General features: G+C 37.6%; 1 protein-coding gene and 1 long non-coding RNA gene across 2 annotated transcripts; one reads left to right on the forward strand and one right to left on the reverse strand.

Annotated features, from left to right (window-relative positions):
* Nucleotides 1-1,210: 1,210 nt before the first annotated feature.
* LOC147522194 (uncharacterized) lies at nucleotides 1,211-2,731 on the reverse strand. Its single transcript, XR_015195100.1, has 2 exons — nucleotides 2,538-2,731; nucleotides 1,211-1,816 (listed from the first exon to the last, which is right to left on the reverse strand). It is a non-coding gene; the product is annotated as an uncharacterized LOC147522194 (long non-coding RNA).
* Nucleotides 2,732-3,621: 890 nt separating this feature from the next.
* DND1 (Cyclic nucleotide-regulated ion channel family protein) lies at nucleotides 3,622-9,241 on the forward strand. Its single transcript, XM_086591862.1, has 7 exons — nucleotides 3,622-3,779; nucleotides 3,904-4,555; nucleotides 6,149-6,681; nucleotides 7,426-7,537; nucleotides 7,853-8,089; nucleotides 8,309-8,395; nucleotides 8,548-9,241. Exons 1-7 carry the CDS (start codon nucleotides 3,742-3,744, stop codon nucleotides 9,037-9,039), a joined length of 2,151 nt encoding a protein of 716 aa, XP_086447988.1. The 5' UTR covers nucleotides 3,622-3,741; the 3' UTR covers nucleotides 9,040-9,241.
* Nucleotides 9,242-10,215: the final 974 nt, after the last annotated feature.

Below are 10,215 nucleotides of genomic sequence, written 5' to 3' on the forward strand. Positions count from 1 at the left end.
CTTTGTTCCTTCTTGATTATTGGGCATATAATAATATCAAGTAGTAGAATTGGCGTTTCTAGGTTGGTTACATATGAAAACATTCTGACCTACCATTTTGAATAAGAAGGCTAATCACGGAACGCAAAGTGCAATAAGATACACAAAACTCTGTCTCTTATCAAGCCTAAATGCCTAAATGAGGCTGCCATTGCGTTGGCTTTTCACATTCACATATATAGATGAACTCTTAGCCACTTTTGACAATACTGTGGGGTTCATTTAGCCATGGCACATGAGCTTGTAACCAAGACGACAACAGCATCATGGGGCCTATGTTGTACCTGCCTCATAATTCACCTATACTTGGAGATTGTTACGTTGATTTGTTGATGATTTTTCAAAAAAAAAAAAAAAATCATTTTTTCATATTTTTGTCGATAGCTTCTTAAATTCTAGACCTGAGTGTCGGAAAGGTGTATTAAGCAAACGTTTAAGAGTTCTACCACTGCCAAGAACCCAGATGATAAGGTATGTCCTTCTCTCAGGTGACCTTGATGGATTGATGCATTTGAGTACTTGGAGCCCAATGATTTATGTTCAAATCCAGCCAATGATCTTGAATCGTTAGGTGTAAATAGATTTTGAAAGCTTTAATGGACATGCATTGTCGCCTCAAGATTTGATTTTACTGAGGAAGTTCATTTAGGTAGTGGTCACAGTACAGAGCAAATTGTGGAAATAAATAGGCAAAATCTGACATATAGACCAGTTGGAGATCAACATTGTCGTATCTCTTAAGAGCATCTCTAGGCAGTGGAGGCATCAAATGTTTTGAGGCTAGATTTGAGGCAAGCATCAGCAAACAATGACCAATTCTAGGTGGGAGACAAACTTAGTGGGATCCATTTTAGTAATTAATTATTTTTAAATTCTTTTTCCTAAAAATATAGTGTATTTTGGTTGAGTGGGTCCCATTTTAGATTTTTTAGTATTAAAATACTCATTTTCCCATAAAAAGTCGCGAAAGTGAACCCAATAAAAAACTCACGGCGACATTTCCATTTCCATTGACACTTCGTGTGAATGTTGAAAAAAACCCTCATCAAACTTTTCATGTCACGCCGACATTAGAGTGTCATTAGCGTCCGTATCCAAAAACCAAACAACAAATTTGCCTCCACGGATAGCTAGTTGGTACTCTTTGTCTTTCTTGGATTTTCTCACAATATTTCCAACTGGACGTACTTTTACCGGTGCTTCCACTATTTCCTCCACCGCTTCTTCCGAATCGTCATCCTCCTCGTCACCCAACTCTTCCCCATCATTGACATTATCGTCGTTACCCTTTTCTTCACCATCCACCTCTTCCCCTTCCTCATCCTCATCCGATCCTCATCACAATCACCAGCCATCACCATCATCCTCTTCCTCTTTGCCTTCACTATCACCATCTTCTTTCTCATCATCACCACCACCACCATCACCTACATCTATATTCTCCCCAAGAACCATATTTACATCCACATCCACATTCACATCCTCATCTACATCCAAATCTACAATACTCGAATAGGAGTCTTTTCTCTTTCCCCTTTCTTCTTTTTTTCTCTGCTAACTCTAAATCACCTATACCTACAATACTCGGATCGGCATCATTTGCTTTTCGATCCCCTCTACGGACGGATGCCAAGGTACACATTCTCCTTCTTCTTTTTCTCTCAAGCGGGCCACTGCGACCCAAACGTACTACTACTCCCGCCACTAAGCAATTTCTTATCACTCGTATAGATGGTTTTCGTTACATTCTTCACATTCTTTGATCGAGGAGGCATTGCTACAAAAAAAATAGTAATAAATAACAAGTATTATATTAGTAACCAAAAGTTTCAATCTAATAATATGAAAACAAACTTTTAGATCATCGACAAAACGAAAACGAAAACCAGACATAATCAATTAGAGAGAGTCGTACAATCTAATTTAAAAACCAATGAATATCAAACTCGACTATTTATATTTGTTTAAAATTTTATAAAACTACAATGCATCAATAATTTCATTTCGCCAAAAAATTGTTACAAAAAAAATAGTAATAAATAACAAGTATTAGTAACTAAAAGTTTCAATCTAATAATATGAAAACAAGCTTTCAGATCATCGACAAAACGAAAACCATACATATTCAATTAGAGAGAGTCCTACAATCTAATTTAAAAACCAATGAATATCAAACTCGACTATTTATATTTGTTTAAAATTTTATAAAACTACAATGCATCAATAATTTCATTTCGCCAAAAAATTGGTACAATTAATCCAGTGATACACTTAAAATGATACGATACAATCAATTTGCTGCGACAACAAGAAATCTAGTAACTACTAATCAACTCAAAACCAAAAATAGGACAATGAATGGATATCAAGTATGTAGCTCAGTGTTACAAAACATCGAAACACAAAACCATTACGTATCAAAGCAACATCAATATCGTTAGGAAACGAGCAAATGCACAACTTTCAACTTTATCGAGATTTAAAGAGAGAATGCGTACTTGAAGCAAGAAAAATACACAACTTCAAACACCCAAAACAAGCGACAAGGAAGTGGTGGAAAGTAGGAAACTTGGTGAGAATGTTGAAAATACTTGGAGAGAATGTTGGTTGGAGAGAATTTGATGGAGAACTTGGTGAGAATACTGGAGAATTTGGGTTGAAGGAGACGACGGCTTAAAACCAGTTTTCTCTCGATCTTTTAATTTCGGTGTATTGCTTAAAACCTGTTTTCTCGATATTTCAATTTCGGTGTATTGGGCTTGAACTGGTTGTATTCGGTTTCTCGGTTTTTTTCGTTTTTTGGTGGGGGTGTAATGAATCTTGTGTAGTGCCCAACATAAATACAAACCCAAAATTGGGCCGAGTTGGATCAGGTATGCCCAACATAATTTGGGTCTAAATTGTCAATTTCTCTATAAGTTTGAATTTATGTAAATGCACGCTCACATCTTCACCTAGTAGGAGTCGAATCCGAGACCTTTCAGAAACCAGTGACTTTGGTACCATGTTAAATTGTCAATTTTTTCATAAATTCGAACTTATGTGAATGGTCAATTCTATTAATATATTAAAGGCTCATATATGTCAACAAGTAGGACCCTTAATTAAAGGTTATTTACTCTAAACGCTCATGTTATAGAGTGGACGGAACTTGCGAAGTTTCAATCCAATGGACTAGTTCATCCCTCTACCTAGATAATCAACCTAAAAAAACCAAGAAAACATTGTGTAATAATGAACTTAACTACAAAATATACCTTGGAAGGTACCAATTCTGCTAGTACGGATGAAAGTTTGAATGAAAAATGAGAGTGACACTTAGTGTGCTAGAGCTTTAGGGGTGAGATAACTCCATTTCGCCACGTTCCGTAACCATCTTTTCTTTGTTACAAACACCACGACATGTACGTATATCAACTTGCATGTGCACCATGGCAGCTGTTACTTTCACCAGCAAATTAAACTCACTCCATTCCAAATTAAAACAAACTTCACCTCTGTCTCTCTTTCACTTCCTACAATTTTCACAACTCTCTAATCTATCCTCTTTTATTGTAACTCTGATCCTGTCCAATCATTCATTCATTTCTCCCTCTCACACGTACACTTCACTACATATATACCATATGTCTTCTCTACACACTTACCTCTTTCTCGTCTTCCTTCTTCTTGTGTCACTTCCATGGTTCCATTCTTCCAAACATGCCTTCACTTCCGGAATTCCACATGTCACTCCCTTGGTAATTACTTAAAACAACCTCTCAATATATATTTCTTCTTTTAATTTGTGCATGCCATTTTTGTCGTAGGAAATATATTCAAACAGTTTTAAAATTTAATTTTCTTCTTATATTGTGATCATAGGTGGAATAATGGACTATTCGGAACTCGAACACCCAACTCAAACAGCAACAACGAAGACGAAAACAGCAACAACAACAACAATCCCATTTCTAGTTCAATTGAATGCTATGCATGCACTCAGGTGGGCGTCCCGGCTTTCCACTCAACGAGTTGTGACCGGGTTCACCCACCCGAGTGGGAAGCATCAGCAGGATCTTCATTAATCCCAATACAAAACCGACCCAAAACCCGACTCGAAAAAACTAACACTCGTTCAAATGATAGGCGATCATTAAAAGGACCATTTGGTAACGTTCTTGACCCGCGTAGCAAAAACGTGCAACGTTGGAACCGTGCAACACTTATGCTACGTGGTATGGCATTAGCTATTGATCCTTTGTTTTTCTATGCATTATCAATTGGAAAAAATGGTGCACCCTGTTTGTTTATGGATGGTAGTTTAGCTGCTATTGTCACTGTGCTACGCACTGGTGTGGATGCGGTACACTTGTTTCACTTATGGTTGCAGTTTCGGCTTGCTTACGTATCTAGAGAATCACTTGTCGTTGGTTGTGGAAAACTCGTGTGGGATGCACGTGCCATTGCTTCTCATTACTTCCGTTCGCTTAAAGGCTTCTGGTTCGACGCCTTTGTTATCCTTCCTGTGCCTCAGGTTTGTTTTTATTTACTAGAAAATTTGCACCTACGTTGCATAAATCGTTACTTTAGTTGCACGTAGAAAATTTGAAGTATATAAGCATTCATATTCATTGTTCATTTCATAATTTGAGTATGAGATCAAGTTGGAATTTCCAGCTGGAGTATACTTTAGTTGTGTTTGATTGTTTAAGTTCCAAACGTGCAAATGAAATCGACCAAAATAATTAAAAATATCATGGCACATAAGTTGTAAATATAGAGGAGTAACTGATAGGCTTGGCATAGTAATTGTTATTATCAACGAAAATTATGTGTACTTAAGCTCATATCAGCTTGTGGTAAAACCGTAAAACTAAGTTCATAACAGAGTAAGTAGTGCTGAACAAATTCTCTGATAGTGATTTTGGCCGTACTGTTATAGGCATTATTACTTATTAGGTGGTCCTAGTACATAGGATCCACTGTCAGATTGCATTGCCAGTAAATTGATATGATGTCTCATACTTGTGCACAACGTGATTAATTTGTGAGTACTGGCTTGCCGAGGGTAGTTTCAGCCGTTTTACAGTTATAGATAAATTTGGTCGTTGTCAAATGGACCTATGTGGCCCAAGAACTTTTTGTACTATTGATTCAGTTGTAGAAGTTATTCACATGCTTGATGAAGTGATTCACATGCTTGATGACAGGAACTCTATAGAGGTTAAAAATAGATGACCACACACATCCATAATGTTTTGACATGGCTCTGGCCTGATCTCAAGTTTCGACCAATCCACCATTGAATCGAAGTGCCATGAAGTTTGGATTTTGTGTCATTTAGACATTTACCCGACAGAAATTAGCAGGTCTTGGATGTATCGATCTTAGTTTAGGATGGTCCTTCTTTTAAAAAAACACAAAAATGTTTGATAAAGGATAATGTGATATGGTATATGTGTTTCACAAAACTGCCATCTTATAAGTTTGATGGACCTAGGACTCCTAGAAGGCTCGAGCTAGGCCACGATTTCTTTAAAACAAAAAAGATTGAAAAGAGAATTAGTTTACCAAGAGACTGTTTATGAAGTATAATGTTAAACTGAGGATTATTAACCGGAACAATATATAACACTTAGCTTGACAGTCAACATAAATCAGACTGCAGGACAGATAAAACTCGTATTAATGTTTCTCTGTTCCTGTATTATGCTTGTAATATATGGCACTTGATTTAAACAGAACTAAAATGTTGATACAGATAAATGGACCATACTTTGAGTGTTACACCTCCATGAGAATTTAAGTAGCTGGAGTGTTGGACCGCCAATTCACCGAGTCGATCATTTATATAATGTTCCAGCAGTCATGACTTTGCTCTATTGACTATACCTTAATGGCGAACAATGTTCATTTTCCACCATTTCCACCACTTCTGTAATTGTTACCTTCCACTGAAGTCTATAACTTGCTTCAAATCAAATATTAAGATGGAAAGGAACAAATAATATAGTAGTTCTGCAGATTCACAGGACAAAGTCGTATCATTCTGTCTATTTTTCTTTTCTTTTGGTTTGTATGTATGTACAAATTTATTAACAAATTCCATTCCCATGTTATCTTGCAGACGGTATTTTGGTTGGTTGTGCCAAAATTGATTAGAGAAGAAAAGATTAAGCTGATAATGACCATCCTTCTACTTATATTCTTATTCCAATTCCTTCCCAAAGTATACCACAGCATTTGTCTAATGAGAAGAATGCAGAAGGTCACAGGTTACATATTTGGCACCATTTGGTGGGGGTTTGGCCTCAATCTTATTGCCTACTTCATTGCTTCTCATGTAGCAGGGGGGTGTTGGTATGTCCTTGCAATTCAACGTGTCTCTGCATGCCTTAGGCAACAATGTGAGAGAAGTGTTAACTGTAACCTATCTTTGTCTTGCTCTGAGGAGGTCTGTTATCGGTTTCCAAATATGATGGACAGCGCATGTGGGAACAATTCAACATTTCCCACAACTTATAATGTTTCTGCAGTGTGTTTAAATGGGACTGGAGCTTTTCGTTATGGAATCTATCAGTGGGCACTCCCTGTGGTTTCTAGCAATTCCATATCTGTTAAGATCCTCTACCCTATTTTTTGGGGTCTAATGACTCTCAGGTAAGCTTCCTTCTACCGTTCTACTCTTATGCACATCTCAGAAGAACTTTATGAATTGCCAGTTATACATTTCCGGATTAGGTTTATATATAACTTTTCCACTGGGTTGACATTGTGGGCTCAAGGACATGCATGGATTAGTTTGCTAATGGCACGGAGTTGGAATTAGGATGAGACTGTACTTGCGGAAATTCTAGTAAGAACTTTCTCCAAGGAGATCTTAGGGAGATCTCTATACCAATTTTGGTGCTACCTAAATTCTGCCTTGCCAAAATGTCTTTATCTGTACAAATGTACAATAGGTTAAGCTTGTTCCAGTTATATTTTTGTGCTGAGCCTCTAAAATGAACTTAGCTAAGAACAAAATGGCTTCAGTTGGGATCAGTTTAGGGTATAGAATTCCATAATTTCTTCCAAAATGTCTATGGTTGAAGTTATCAATATGCCAAGGATCAACTATTGCTCATATAACTAGGGCCACTCCCTTAACCAACTATCATGTCCTTTGGTCTACCGTGCTAGGAAGGAATTGCTTGACCATCTCCAAATAGAAATCCTTGGTTATATCTTAACTTAAAGTTAAGACATCCATTAGACAGTGAAAGTACTAATTCAAATTCAATATTTCTTGTGATGCTGCTTCAGTAATTCAAAATATTGATGCTCTGATCTTATGCACAACTACGCTCTTGCTCTTTACGTTTCAAAACTAATTCTTCTCTAGTTCTTGTTCTTCACTCACAGCACTTTTGGTAATGATCTCGAACCTACAAGTCATTGGTTAGAGGTGATATTCAGTATAATCATTGTACTCAGTGGACTCTTACTCTTCACTCTATTGATAGGAAATATTCAGGTAAAATTATGTTCTTAGCTGTTAGATTTTTTTTTTTGATTGGTAAGCCTGTTTTTAAATGAGATCAGTAACTCTTTAATGCTGGCGGGGTTTGAGCCCCAGACCTCTGGTATCATCACCCAAAGGTTTTACCGACTTTGCTAGTCGGCACCTGCTAGTTGTTAGATTTCCTTTTCATTAGCTGTTATTTGAATTGATAGGAAATATTAAGGTAAAATTATGTTCTTAGCTGTTAGATTTCCTTTTCATTAGGTGTTATTTGAATTGATCTTACACTAAAAGAACTAGCTAATAGGGATTCTATTTCTGCTGTAGGTGTTTTTGCATGCAGTCATGGCGAAGAAGAGGAAAATGCAATTGAGGTGCCGAGATATGGAATGGTGGATGAAACGGAGGCAATTGCCATCACGCCTAAGAAATAGAGTACGCCATTTTGAACGACAAAAATGGGCATCAATGGGGGGAGAAGATGAGATGGAGCTAATCAAAGATTTACCTGAGGGACTACGAAGGGACATCAAGCGATATTTATGCTTGGATTTAATCAAGAAGGTAACACAAATAACTATCGTCATATATTGCTCAATTAGTTAGGTTGTTTTATACTCCAATGACGCATCAACAACTCAGCAGTTAGCAAGCCTTCCTACTTCCTTGTGCGTTTTGCGTGTATCCCTTTGTATGAGCTGATAAATACACTTTATCAGGAATACTATATTGCTAGAGAATTCAACTTAACCAAATTTTTATGAACTGTAATATTTTTATCAGGTGCCTTTGTTCCACAACCTGGATGATCTGATCTTGGACAACATATGTGACAGAGTAAAGCCCTTAGTCTTCTCTAAGGATGAAAAGGTATGTGCACCCAAGATTATTTTTCCAATAGAAGTTACTTAGTGTTTGAAATCTATTACATCAATTAGTAAAATTCTTGGCAATCAGATATCATTTTTTTTATCTAGTGTCTGTTTATAAACACAAAAACTCCTGCTTTCCTGTGCAATCAGATAATTAGAGAAGGTGACCCAGTGCAACGTATGATATTCATCGTGCGTGGTCGCCTACAAAGTGGACAAAAGCTCAGCAAAGGAATGGTAGCGACGTGCACACTAGGCCCTGGAAATTTTCTAGGGGATGAACTGCTCTCATGGTGCCTACGTCGTCCATTTACAGATCGTCTCCCAGCCTCATCAGCCACATTTGTTTGTCTTGAAGCAACAGAAGCATTTGGTCTAGATGCCAACCATCTGAGATATGTTACTGAACATTTCAGATACAAGTTTGCTAATGAAAAACTTAGGAGAACAGCCAGATATTACTCATCGAATTGGCGAACATGGGCAGCAGTGAATATCCAATTTGCTTGGCGTCGTTACAAGATGAGGACTACAAGTCATGTGATTCAAGTAACAGTAAATGGTAATACAGATATGGAGCGCCGACTAATGCAGTATGCAGCAATGTTCTTGTCCATAAGACCGCATGACCATCTCGAGTAATATAGGCAGTTCCCAATGCGATGAGAAGAGTAAAAGAAAGTAAAATTCATTGTCAATGTGAGAAAGTTATGGACCTGCCGTGGTTTAGTTGTTAAGATGGCTATGGTTCAATTGAATTGTTCTCCATTGGTATAAAATTATGGGATCAATTGATCACAATAAGAGAATAAAATCGCAGCTTCGAAGTTGTGATATTTCCTGATTTTTTTATTTCAGCAATCACTGTACAACCTTGCACCGATTCATTGGATAAAGTGATAAATTACTGTTTTAACCCTTGTACTCTTGGGTCAACTAAACTGTCGTTTCCCTCCTGTACAAAATTAACAGCTTAACACACTGTAATTTCAAGTCCCCATTTTCACCCTTCTCATTGACTCCAGCCCAATTCAGGCAGTCCGAAGTACATATGAGATGTTGCCAAATAATTGACACCTCAACATCACGTGCCCAACACCTTCTCTTAGTGATAAATCTCCAAACTGTAAGAAACCAAGTATGGTCGTCTTCCTCACTAAAAAACCCCTATTATGGTTTTCTACAATTTCGAGTTAAAATTTAGAGTTGGCATGAATGCTCTAATAGACGCTATTGGAATCGGCAAAGGCAAGCAAGATTTAACGGCCATTGTGGATCCGATAAAAACCACTCGCCCAGAAATACCCACTGGCAAAGAATGCAGCTCTCTTTCACCTGGTGACATCATTAAGTATCTAATTGGTGACTTCCGATTAAGTAAAGCTCGGTCAAATGATCTCTTTTGGGAAGTGGTTTGGCCCCGGTTGCTGGCAAGAGGATGGCACTCGGAGCAGCCCAGCAATCATGGTTATGTTGGTTCCAAGCATTCTCTGGTGTTTCTCGTTCCTGGTGCTAAAAAGTTTTCAAAGAGGAGACTTGTGAAAGGAAACCACTATTTTGACTCGGTTAGAAAAAAATGGATTTGTACAAATCCATTGAGATATGAATGAGTAATTTGTCTCCCAAATTATCCTACTTGAAATGAAATGGATTTTTGGAGTTAATAAATCTCCATGCCACAATATTTTCCGGGATTTCTGGAGTTAATATATCTCCATGCCACAATATTTTGTACCACGGGTGGAAGGGCTTTACTGTTGGTATACGGGGTTGTCCAAATTCATATTGGAAAGAGGCACCGCCAGCACCACACGGTTA

This window comes from Coptis chinensis, chromosome 1, assembly GCF_015680905.1.
Source record: "Coptis chinensis isolate HL-2020 chromosome 1, ASM1568090v1, whole genome shotgun sequence".
NCBI lineage: Eukaryota > Viridiplantae > Streptophyta > Magnoliopsida > Ranunculales > Ranunculaceae > Coptis > Coptis chinensis.